The sequence below is a fragment of the Chiloscyllium punctatum genome, chromosome 46 (assembly GCF_047496795.1).
Source record: "Chiloscyllium punctatum isolate Juve2018m chromosome 46, sChiPun1.3, whole genome shotgun sequence".
Taxonomy (NCBI): Eukaryota; Metazoa; Chordata; class Chondrichthyes; order Orectolobiformes; family Hemiscylliidae; genus Chiloscyllium; species Chiloscyllium punctatum.
The window spans coordinates 37,576,510-37,589,489 of record NC_092784.1 but is presented as its reverse complement, the minus strand read 5'-3'; the positions used below and the strand labels follow the sequence as shown (position 1 = coordinate 37,589,489).

Below are 12,980 nucleotides of genomic sequence, written 5' to 3'. Positions count from 1 at the left end.
TATGTGAGATGGAAAATCAAAGGTTTTCAGGATAAGGGTGAGGGGTGGTCCCTGGGACATGGGCAGTTATGGGGTGAGGGGGGAGGGGAAATGTTGGCAGTAGGGGTGAGGAGTGGTCCTTGGGACCTGGGCATTTATGAGGTGAGGGGGCTGGGGAAATGTTGGCAGTAGGGGTGGGGGGGGTGGAGAAATGTTGGCAGTGGGGAGTGAGGGGTGTGGCGTAATGTTGGCAGTGGGGGGTGAGGGGGAGTGGGGTAATGTTGGCAGTGGGGGTTTTGGTGGGGGATGGGGAAATGTTGGCGGTGGGGGGTGTGAGGGGGTGGGGAAATGTTGGCAGCAGGGAGTGTGAGGAGGTGGGGGAATGTTGGCAGTGGGGATGGTGAGGGGGTAGGGAAATTTTGGCAGTGGGGGGTGAGTGGTTGGGAAAATGTTGGCATGGGGGGGTGTGAGGGGGTGGGGAGATGTTGGCAGCAGGGCGTGTGAGGGGGTGGGGAGATGTTGGCAGTGGGGGGTGTGAGGGGGGTGGGGAGATGTTAACAGTGGGGTGTGTGAGGGGGTGGGGAGATGTTGGCAGCGGGGCGTGTGAGGGGGTGGGGAGATGTTGGCAGCGGGGCGTGTGAGGGGGTGGGGAGATGTTGGCAGCGGGGGGTGTGAGGGGGTGGGGAGATGTTGGCAGTGGGGAGTGTGAGGGGGTGGGGAGATGTTGGCAGTGGGGGGTGTGAGGAGGGTGGGGGAATGCTGGCAGTGGGGGGTGTGAGGGGGGTGGGGGAATGTTGGCAGTGGGGTGATGGGGAGATGTTGGCAGTGGGGTGTGTGAGGGGGGGTAGGGAGATGTTGGCAGCGGGGCGTGTGAGGGGGTGGGGAGATGTTGGCAGTGGGGAGTGTGAGGGGGTGGGGAGATGTTGGCAGTGGGGGGTGTGAGGGGGGTGGGGGAATGTTGGCAGTGGGGTGATGGGGAGATGTTGGCAGTGGGGTGTGTGAGGGGGGGTAGGGAGATGTTGGCAGTGGGGGGTGTGAGGAGGTGGGGAGATGTTGGCAGCGGGGTGTGTGAGGGGGGTGGGGGAATGTTGGCAGTGGGGGGTGTGAGGGGGGTGGGGGAATGTTGGCAGTGGAGGGTGTGAGGGGGTGGGGAGATGTTGGCACTGGGGTGTGTGAGGGGGTGGGGAGATGTTGGCAGTGGGGGGTGTGAGGGGGGTGGGGGAATGTTGGCAGTGGGGGGTGTGAGGGGGTGGGGAGATGTTGGCAGTGGGGGGTGTGAGGGGGGTGGGGGAATGTTGGCAGTGGGGGGGTGGGGTAATGTTGGCAGTGGGGGGGTGGGGTAATGTTGGCAGTGGGGGGTGCTGGAGGTGCTGTGTGATGGGGGTCAGGAGGTGGGGACTCTGGGTGACACTGCTGACCCAGTGCAGTGCTGAAGATCTGGTGTGACAGGAGTGGTCTGGTGTGACTGGAGTGATCTGGTGCAGTGTTGGTGATCCACTGTGATAGATCCAACGTGAGGATGGCGATCCAGGGATCGTGGGGTTTGCCCCACTGGCAGCCCCAAGTGTTGCAGAATTTCCATTCTGACCAATGAAGCCACAGGGTTTGAACTGAAACACAAAAAATAAATAAGTCTCTTGCTAATTATCTCTTTTAAAAAACACCACTTGTGAATATGTCGGGAGAGGGGGCAATGCTGCAAGAACACCTCAAGCAAAATACTTCAGAAAATGTGGATTAGATCAGGCAATATCCAACAGGTCAGAGTATTTACAGCATTTGACCTCTTTCCTGAAAGCAGCACATTGTCAATTGTAGGGTGATGATTTGTGTTTTGATGGGTGTTCTGATGGCTCTCAGTACAATGCGATGCACACTCTAAATGGAGTTGGGCATGTTTGTTTGGAGGATTCTGTCTCCTCTCAAGTTTTAACTGGAGTCCAGCCCTACTCTGAACTGGAATCGCTCTCGGGTTAATGGTTAAAGCTGTGTTTCAGCCTGACAGATTGGCCCACGATGTTGCTGCTAGTTTCACCCTGGATCCTCCGCGTTTAAGTTCTAGGATGTTTTAAGATGCTCTGAGACTGAGGCAGCTCCTTTTGTTTTGTGTTTTGTTCTATCTGGTGTTTTGAACGTCGGGTTGGATGGGGCGACCAGGCTGTGGGTCTATACCGTCTCTGTGGATCAGCCACTGTGAAGAAAGAGCTCCGAGACTCCTTTGAGCGTGACAGTGCCTCTGTTGACCTCTCTGAGGAACTCTACCCTGACATCAACGTCATCACAGGTAAGCAATAAAGTGATAGTGACCTCTAACCCTGGTGAGGAGAGCCCTTGACCTCTGACCCTGGCTGAGAGAAAGTCCTTGACCTCTGACCTCTAATTCTGGCCAGGGGTGAGAGCCCCTGACCTCTACGCTGGTGGGGAGAGCCCCTGACCTCTGACCCTGGTCAGGGAATGGCCTTTGACCTCTGACCCTGGTCATGGAACAGCCTTTGAGTTATGACCCTGGCTGAGAGAAAGTCTTTGACCTCTAATCCTGGTTGGGAGAGCCCTTGACCTCTGACCATGGCTGGGGAGGAGCTTTGACCTCTGCCCCCCAGCCCTCTGACCCTTGACTGTTGTGACAGTAGCCCTGGACCTCCTGACCCTGATGGTGGGCGAGCTCAGTCTTTGACATTGGCAGTGGAAACAGTCTGACATTTCAGGGGATGGGGTGGGGTATTTGGGAAGGAAGTGGGAGTGGTTAGGGAGGAGACCCTGACCTCTGACGCTGACAGGAAAAGTGCACCTGTGCCCTTTGACCCACATAGAGCAGCAGTGGTCCTCAGCTGCACATGGCTTTGGTGTAGCTTGGTTTGGTTCTCCTGACAATAATGCTCATAAAGTCTTCATGTTCCCTTCTGCCCATTGTGCCTGTGCTGGCCCCATTTGTTTCCCACACCAACAGCTGTATCTTCAGGACCCTGTAAATCTTTCCTTTCCACCTCCATCCTTTTTGGAGTTACTACTGAATTTGCTTATCTTTCAGACAGCGCATTCCGGATCACCAACTCTCCCTGATCCCATCTCCTCCCCTGCCCTGTCCATCCCAACCCCCGCCCCCTCATCCCTTTCCCCTTCTTCTGACTTGTCATTTCTAGAGGAAAGTGTATTTATCCCTTTCCTTCCAGTTGCTGTTCTCTGTTTTTAAGGAGGTTGTGGTTAAAGCTGGTGGTGTTGGAATTGAGGGCAGAAATCAGCAAGTATTTCTTCGCAGAGGGCTGAGCAGCTCCTGGCGTGGTCCCTAGGGCAGGCTTCCAAAATATTCATTGCCCCCAAAGTGCATTTATTGTCCATTTGTAACTTGCTCTGGAGACCGTGTGGTTACCATGTATCATTCTGGTTGCCACATTACCAGAAAGATGTGGACGCTTTGGAGAGGATGCAGAGAAGGTTTACGAGGATGTTGCCTGGTATGGAAGGTGCTAGCTATGAAGAGAGGTTGAGGAGGTTAGGTTTATTTTCACTAGAGAAAAGGAGATTGAGGGGGGACCTGATTGAGGTTTACAAAACCATGAAGGGTATAGACAGGGTGGATAGAGACAAGCTTTTTCCCAGGGTGAAGGATTCAATAACGAGAGGTCGTGCTTTCAAGGTGAGAGGTGGAAAGTTTAAGGGGGATACACGCGGCAAGTACTTCACACAGAGGGTGGTGGGCGTTTGGAATACGTTGCCAGCAGAGGTGGTAGAGGCAGGCATGGTAGATTCATTTGAGATGCGTCTGGACAGATGCATGACTAGGTGGGGAGCAGAGGGATACAGATGCTTAGGAACTGGGCGACAGGTTTAGACAGTAGATTTGGATCGGCACAGGCTTGGAGGGCAGAAGGGCCTGTTCCTGGGCTGTAAAGTTTCTTTGTTTTTTGTTCTTTGTACGTTCCTGTTAGTGTGCTCAAATGTCTGAGCTGTGCTTCTGAGACCGTGAGCTGAGAGACCCAGGGACAAACAGACAGCACTCGCAAGAGAACACAGAGGGAAGGATGATGCCTGGGAATTAAGTGCAAGTTGATGAATGTTTTTGATTTGTCATTGTCACATGTACCTCGGAACCGTGAAAGGATTTGTTTTACGTGCACTAAGGACAGATCGTACAAAGTGCAATAGGGTAATAGAACAGAGTGAGGAATACAATATTACTGCTGCAGAGGAGGTGCACAAAGAGTGAGATCAACATCAAGTTTAAAAGTTAAGAGATTCATTTTGATGTCAGTGGGAAAGAAGCTGTTCTTGAATCTGTGGTTTGAGCTTTTGAATCTTCTGCCTGATAGAAGACGATGGGACAGATTATAACCAGTGTAGAGGGGGTCTTTGATTATGTTGGCTCCTTTCTGGGAAGTGTAGTGAGGGGTTTCCTTCAATTAATTAAAATCCACCTGGAATATTAGATGGAAAAATATTTTCCTGTTTGGAATTGTACAGCAGAGGTTAACAATTGTATAAAATGTTAAGCTAACTTAACAGTAGCCAACTATTAATGCAGTTCCACAGGACTACCTCAACCAGAACTGATTTTAAACTTTTCCAAGTTCCCTTCAAATCTGGGTACAGCTCAGTGCTTTCAGAACCTGCTAGCAGTAATCATTCCTGATTGTATTCAAGTTCATTGGAAAGGATCAGGAAAATGTAGGAACCAGAAACGTTGAAGGGATCTATCCCTGATCTCACCTGTCTGTCTCTGTCTCGCTCACTCAAACACTGCATCCTACCCCAATCCCTGTGCTCAGCGCCCTAAATAAACCCCATCTTCCTGCTTTCTCCCACCTGCTCTTCCAACTGCCCCACTATTTCTCCCTCTCCCCCCAATCTCCACCTATCTGCCAATCCCCTGTTTTCTCCCTTTCCTGCCTCGATCTCCTTGACCCCGTGTCCTGCTACCAGCCAGCTCTGTCTCCCTGCCCATCTCTACCCCCTCCCCTATGTACGTTTCCCTGTACCATCTCTCAGCTCCTTCGCCCTGATGTGATTGTGAAGGTGGGGTGTAAGGGGAGCTGGGATGAAGGAGAGGGTAACACCCTGTAATTCTCTCTCTCTCCCTCGGTGACAGGCATCCTCAAGGACTACCTGAGGGACCTGCCATCGCCCCTCATCACAAAGACACTGTACAAAGTGGTGCTGGAGGCCACTGCTGTGTGGCCCTTGAAGATGACCATGGGCATGCCAGATACCAGTCCCAATACCCCCAACGCCGTGGCTCTGCTTGACTGCCTGCCTGAAGCCGAGAAGGTAAGGAGCCCGAAGGTGCCAGCCCCATAACTCTCCGTCCCGTCCCGGTGGGAATTCCGCACAGCTCACTTCACCTCCCCGTGAGGGATGTGATTGTTTTTGATTTGATTTGATTTATCGTTGTCACATGTATCTAAAGACAGTGAAAAGTTTTGGCTCACGTGCAGATTATACCAAGCAAAGGGCATGAGGGTAACCGAACGCGGTGTACAATGGCACAGCCGCAGAGACTGAAATCAATATTACATTTGGAATTTGAGCGGTCCATTCAGAAGTCTAATAACAGTGGAGGAAGAAGCTGTTCTGGAACTGTGTGTTTAAGGTTTTATATCTTCGGCCGACGGACGAGGTCGGCAGAGATTATAGCCGGGGTGGGAGGGGTCTTTGATAACGTTCACTGCCTTCCTGAGGCAGCAGGAAGTATAGGTGGAGGCAGCGGGTGGGAGGTTGGTGGAAGGACAGGGCTGTGTTCACCACTCTGTGTAGTGTCTTACGGTCCTGGGCAGAACAGCTGCCGTCCCAAGCATCTGTAAAAATTGGTGAGAGTCTTTCTGGACATTTCCTTCGCCTCCTGAGGAAGTCAAAGTGTAATCCAATGGGGAGGAGCTGCACTTGCTTGGGAGTGAACGAAATCTTTATGGGACAGGATGGATGGCTCAGAGAGCGACTGCGCTTTGAGATTGGGGAGGCATGGAAGAGCAGAAGATGCCTGTGCTGTTGAAGTCACACATATCCATGGGAAAGTGGAGCCCCAGGTTGACAGGGCAGTGAAGTAGGCTTTTGGCACCCTGGCCTTCATCAGTCAGGGGAATGAGTATAGACGTTGGGAAGTTATGTTGCAGTTATTCAGGATGTTGGTGAGGCTGCACTTGGAGCATTGTGTTCAGTTTTGGTCACCTTGTTACAGGAAGAATGTTATTAAACTGGAAAGAGCGCAGAAGAAATTTACAAGGATGTTGCCAGGACCCAATGGTCTGAGTTTTAGGGAGCGGTTGGACATGCTAGGACTTTTTCTTTCGAGTGTCGGAGACTGAGGGAGGATGCTATAGAGGTGTATAAGATCATGAGAGGCATGGATAGAGTGAATGTACTCAGTCTTTTACCCAGGGTTGGGGAATCAAGGACCAGAGGGCATCAGTTTAAGGTTAGGGGGGGGAAGAATGGAAGGGAACCTGAGGGGCAACGTTTTTACACAGAGGGTGGTACGGGTATGGAATGAGCTGCCAGTGGAAGTGGTTGAGGTGGGTACAGTAACAACATTTAAAAGGCATTTGGACAAATACATGGATAGGAAAGGGTTAGAAGGAAATGGGCCAAGTGCAGGGAAAGGGGGTTAGAGTGGATGGACAGTTTGGTCAGCACAGACCAGTGTGGGCCGAAGGGCCTGTCTCCCTGCTGTAGGACTCCCTGACTCTATAACGGTAGTAACTCACTCCTCCTTACAGAGTTCTGAGCTGAATCTTCACTAATCTTCCTCTTTTCTGCAAATCCCTTGCCCTCTTGTGGTGACATATAGCAAGTACTGAATAATTTGTCAAATGTAAAAGATTGCTCTCAGCCTGAATCTGAGACTAATCCTGAGTCTCCTATATTTTTCCCGACAAGTTTTCCAGTGGATCTTAAATGGGGAGACGCAGCTTATGGACCAGGGTGTGACATGTGATTCACTTAGTTTTTAAATAGCCCTTTGTTTTGGATGGAGAGGCAGACATACAAATGTAATTGTTGCTCATATTCCCGTTCCCAGGCAGAGCAGCCTGAGGCTGAATGGCTGGAGGCTGTTCGGCCCATTGAGCCTAGATCCTGGCTGATCACCTATCCCAATGCTGTTTCAAAACCCAGTCGGCCCCTTGATCATCCTTCGCCATTCAATAGCATCATGGCTGATTCTCGGAAACCCAGATTCCCCGACCAGATCAGGAATCTATCTCAACCTTAAACAGGCACAAGGACTCTGCCCCCACAGCTCTCTGTGGCAAGGAGTTCCAAAGACTCTCCACCCTCTGAAAGACAAAATTCCTCCCCAACTCAGTCTTCAATTGGCACCTCTTCGTTCTGAGATTGGTCTCTGGCCCTAGTATTCCCATGAGGGAAAGCTTCCTCCCAGCATTGACCCTGTCAAGCCCCTTAACAATCTGACATTTTTCAATGAGATCACCTCTCATTCTTCTGAACTCCAGTAGGTAGAGTCCCAGCCTGTTTAGCCCTTAGAGAAAGTGAGGACTGCAGATGCTGGAGATCAGAGTCGAGAGTGTGGTGCTGGAGAAGCGCAGCAGGTCAGACAGCATCCAAGGAGCAGGAGAATCGACTTTTCGGGCATAAGCCCTTCATCAGGAATGAGGGTGATGAAGCAGCACACTCTCAACTCTGTTTAGCCTTTGCTCAATAAGACAATCCCTCCACGTGGGGGATCATCCTAATGAAATGATATCTTTCCTTCAATAATGGGGCCAAAGCTGCTCACAGTATTCCAGATGTGGTCCCACTAGCGCCTTGTACAGGTGCAGTAAGACTTCCCCACTCTGTGACTCCAACCCCTTTGAAATATGGGCCAATATTCCATTAGCTTTCCTGATTCCCTGCTGCACCTGGGGGCTAGCTTTCTGTGTTTCAGGTACAAACAGCCCAAGTCCCTTTGTGTTCAGCTTTCTGCAGTTTGTCTCCACTTCCTGCACTATCCTTGTATCCTGTGCTGTATTCTCTTCAGCAGCAGTGCCTTTGATTGTGGCTGGAGTTCTCCATAGGCATTAGGTTGGTATCTGAGTGGAGGAGTAGGCCATTCAGCCCCTTCTGTTCTATCTGTTTGGGGCAGGCCTACTGCCACAGTCAGGGGCAGCTTGCAGACAGCTCTCACGCTGAACATTGAGTTATAAAGAGAGATGGGTGGTTTATTTATAGAACACAGCATCACATAGATCTGTCTCCATCACCTTCCCTGCTCCCCACCACCAAACCCTTGCCATAGACTGCTGTCTCTCTTCATTTTCCTTTGAAAACCCAATCGGACTACATTCATCCAGTTAATGCAGGTAGCCATGTTTGATAGGGGCGCGTTGGTTTGCAGGTTCAGTGGTGGACTTGCAGTCACTGATTCAGGCAATTAAAGATTTATAGCAAAGTTCTGATCGTTTATTGAGAAACAGCACTTTAGATAGTCACAACAGTGAGTTAGGTAAAGAAAAGAAAGGTAAGGATGTTTTCCTGATCACAGAGCCAGGCCAACGACCCCTACAGTTGTACGATGCCTTGTTCTTCACTCAGTGTAGCACACGGGAACTCCTCATCTTCTCCCAAGAGGATGGTGCCTCATTTTCCTGGATCCTCTCTCTTCCCATCCAATCACAATTGATGTGGTGCAGTGGCTATTTAGTCAGCACTGCTGCCTCACAGCACCAGGGACCCAGGTTTGATTCCAGCCTCGGTTGACTGTCTGTGTGGAGTTTGCACATTCTTCTTGTGTCTGTGGGTGCTACGGTTTCCTCCCACAGTTCAAAGATGTGCAGGTTAGGTAGATTGGCCATGGGGGAATAGTGTGTTTTATCCAGGGATGTGCAGGTTAGGTGGGTTGGCTGTGGGAGATAGTGTGTTTTATCCAGGGATGTGCAGGTTAGGTGGGTTGGCTGTGGGAGATGGTGTGTTTTATCCAAGGATGTGCAGGTTAGGTGGGTTGGCCATGGGAGGTTGTCTGTTTTATCCAGGGATGTGCATGAGAATTCCTAGAAGCATGGCATTCCAACCAGAACTCTATCAACAAATACATCGAGTTAGACTCCATCTACCACCCCCTGAGAAAAATAACAGGAAATGATATCACAACCGGAAATGACATCACAACCCAAAGAAACCCAAACATATAAATAGAAAGCAGGACTTTTCAGCATTGCTTCACCTGAGGCCCACTGAAGATGTTACTTAGTAGGATAACGAAACGTCTGGAAGTGAACCTTCCAGCTCAGTGAGCAAACCTACATCCATTGTCTGTTTTATCCAGGGATGTGAAGGCTAGGTGGATTGACCACTCTGAATTACCCACTGTGTCTATGGATGTGAAGGCTAGATGGATTGACCACTCTGAATTACCCACTGTGTCTATGGATGTGAAGGTTAGGTGGATTGACCACTCTGAATTACCCACTGTGTCTATGGATGTGAAGGCTAGGTGGATTGACCACTCTGAATTACCCACTGTGTCTATGGATGTGAAGGCTAGATGGATTGACCACTCTGAATTACCCACTGTGTCTATGGATGTGAAGGTTAGGTGGATTGACCACTCTGAATTACCCACTGTGTCTATGGATGTGAAGGTTAGGTGGATTGACCGTGAGGAATGCAGGGTTACAGGGTAGGGGAAGTGGGTCAGGATGGGATGCTGTTTGGAGGGTTGGTGTGGACTTGATGGGCTGAATGGCCTGCTTCCACCCTGTAGGAATTCTATATTCATGGCTACCTTGTTACAACCAGGAACATAGCCACAAGTGGTTCCTCCAGTCTGTTCCTACCCTCTCCCACACCAATACGTTTGGGGTACTGTGTACAGTTCTGCTCACCCTGCTAGAGGAAGGATATTGCAAAGGGTGCAAAAGAGATGTTACCAGGACTGGAGGGTTTAAATGATAGGGAGAGGCTGGATAGGCTAGAACTTTTATCCCTAGAGTTTTGGTGAAGAGGAGTGACCTTATTGGGGTTTATAAAATCAGGAGGGGCATGGATTGGGTGAATAGCAAAGGTCTTTTCCCCAAGATCGGGAAGTTCAAAACTAGAGGACATGGGTTTAAGGTAAGAAGAGAAAGATTGAAAAAGGACCTGAGGGTGGTTGTGAGGTATGTACTGCCAGAGGAAGTGGACAGTGCAGGTACAATTAAAACATTGAACAGACATTTGGACAGGTACATGAATAGGAAATGGGCCAAATGCAGACGGATGGGAGTAGTTTAGCTTGGGACACTTGGTTGGAGTGGATGAGTTAGGCTGAAGGATCTGTTTCCATGCTGTAGGTCTCTATAACTGGCTAAAGCCTGGGCCTGTGGGTCCGCCATTTGGTACATAGAACACTGACCCCATTCAGGGCCACAGAAAATACACCCAAGTGGTCTGGGAGTTGGTGAACTAACCTCAACTTACTCTTACACAGCGTGTCACAGGCTCCACAGCACACCCCATGGTGGTAAAGGGGATGACTGTGCAGAGAGAGACTCTCCCACCAGCGGTCGGCCCCTCACTCCACTTTGACAGCAGAATGAAATATCATGGAGTGTTCAGACAGTGGAGGAGGGTGAGGAAGTGGAGGGAGGGCATCAGGAGCACATGCAGAAATGCTGCACCCCCCCACTCCCATGCACAGTCTATCCTTATAAGTGCTCCAAGTGAATCATTAACCAATCTCCCCCACCGTGGGCCTATCAGTAACATGTTATTGCTAGCTGCACTATGGCACCTGTAAGGATATTGACCGTTTCAAACACAGTGCCGTGCTGAGGGACTGCAGCATTCTCAAAGCTGTTACCTTTCGAATGTGACAGTAAACAGAGCTCCAGAGAGCCCAACTGGTTATCAAGAACGAGAACCTCTCCAAATATATCCATAGTGGCTCAGTGGTTAGCACTGCTGCCTCACAGCACCAGGATCCCAGATTCGATAACAGCCTCAGGTGACTGTGTGGAGTTTGCATGTTCTCCCCGTGTCGGTGTGGGCTTCCTCCGGTTTCCTCCCACAATCCAAAGATGTGCAGGTCAGGTGAATTGGCCATGCTACATTGCCCATAGTGTTAGATGCATTAATCTGGGTGGGTTACTCTTTGGAGGGTCGGTAGAGACTGGCTGGGCCGAAGGGCCTGTTTCCACACTGTAGAGAATCTAATCATTGTTTATTCTCCTGACAAATGTTACCCACCACAAGCATGTTAGTTGTTTACCTCATACCTCAGGTTTCTTTCAAATTCACTCACGGCACATGGGTGTTTCTGGCTGGGCCCAGTATTTTCCTCGATTTTCCTGCTCCTCGGATGCTGCCCGACCTGCTGTGCTTTTCCAGCACCACTCTAATCTCAACCCCAGTATTTATTGCCTGTCCCCAGTTGCCCCTGGAGAAGGTGGGGGTGAGCTGTCTTCCTAAACCACTGCAGTCCACCTGCTGTGTGTAGATCCGAGAGGGAAGGGAATTCTAGGATTCTGACCCAGCGACACTGAAGGAACGGTGATCCAGGATGGGGAGTGGCTCAGAGGGGAATTTGAAGGTGGTGGTGTTCCCATGTATCTGCTGCCCTTGTCCTTCCAGGTGGAAGTGGTTGAGGGTTTGGAAGGTACTGCCTGAGGAACTTTGGTAAATCTTGTTGATGGTACACACTGCTGCTACTGAGCCCTGGTGGAGGGAGTAGATGCTTGTGGACGTGGTGCCAATCAAGCGGGGGCTGCTTTGTCCTGGATGGTTTCGAGTTTCTTGAGGGTGCCCCTAACCAGGCAAGTGGAGGAGTTAATGCAGAGCTTGCTGTTTTGCAGGCAGCAGTCAAAGGTGCAGCATTATGTTCTTCTGGAGTCCTGAGAGAGAACTTGGTTTGAGGAAGGGATGGTTTTAGTAGAGCCGAGGATTAGATTACTTACAGTGTGGAAACAGGCCCTTCAGCCCACCAAGACCCGGCGAAGCGCAATCCACCCAGACCCATTCCCCTACATTTACCCCTACCCCTAACACTACGGGCAATTTAACTTGGCCAGTTCACCTGAACTGCACATTTTTGGACTGTGGGAGGAAACCGGAGCACCCGGAGGAAACCCACACAGACACGGGGAGAATGTGCAGACTCCACACAGTCAGTCGCCTGAGGCGGGAATTGAACCTGGGTCTCTGGTGCTGTGAGGCAGCAGTGCTAACCACTGTGCCACCGTGCCGCCCACTATAGTAGGACAGGGAGGAGAGTGGAGTTTTTTAGGTGACAGATAAAGATGGAAAGTTTGGAGAGTTCGAGGAGTTTAGAGGAGTCTCAGAGTTACAGAAAGAAAGACTGTTGAAGGGCCAGAGTTGGAGATTGGACATGAGAGAGGGGAATCCACATTTTTCAACCAGCTAGCTTGCAAGTGGAGAGGGTACCATTGTGATAACGTCACTTGGCTCACCATTCAGAGGCCCAATGCTGTGGGGTTCGAAACCCACCACAGCAACCGCTGTTCAAGAAATTTACTTGGTAAGTGTGGACATGAAAGCGAGTCTCAGGGGCAATGACCACAGAAACACATCTCGCTCTCAAATCTGCCTTCCTTATCTTGTCTGTGACTCCTGACCTGTCTGTTGACTCAGAACTGTCCCCTGCAGTGGGTCTGGTCAGCCACACAGTTCAAGGGTAGTTAGGGATGGCCAGCAAACAGTGAGATCCAGATCCGGGCATCAGTAAAGCATCAGTGAGGGGGAGGTTGCTGGTGTTTGTCTGTGTGCTGACTGTGCTCAGTTGTATTACTGTGTCTCCCCCAGGCCACTCTAAGCCTGCTCCTTGACCATCTAAGCCTGGTGGCTTCACTGCAGGACTTCAACAAGATGACATGTCAGAACTTGGCGGTTTGTTTTGGGCCTGTACTCCTAGGCCAGAAGCAGGAAGCCTCTCAGTGCGGCGGCCGCACTTCCTGTCAGGAGCTCGCCAGTGCCGTGGACTTCAAGATGCACATCGAGGTTCTGCACTACCTGCTGCAACTGTGGCCCAGTAAGTACACAGAGCCGTATCCTTGGAGCATGTATTCCCATTCTAGTTG

The 12,980-nt window shown here is 50.7% G+C and overlaps 1 protein-coding gene across 1 annotated transcript in view; it reads left to right on the top strand.

The window, feature by feature from the left end:
* The window catches only part of LOC140468080 (uncharacterized), a 97,309-nt gene that overhangs the window by 74,825 nt on the left and 9,504 nt on the right, over positions 1 to 12,980 (top strand). The window contains exons 5-7 of the mRNA XM_072564264.1: positions 2,137 to 2,263; positions 5,063 to 5,241; positions 12,706 to 12,931. Coding sequence (XP_072420365.1) covers positions 2,137 to 2,263; positions 5,063 to 5,241; positions 12,706 to 12,931 — 532 coding nt within the window. The remainder of the gene's footprint in view (positions 1 to 2,136; positions 2,264 to 5,062; positions 5,242 to 12,705; positions 12,932 to 12,980) is intronic.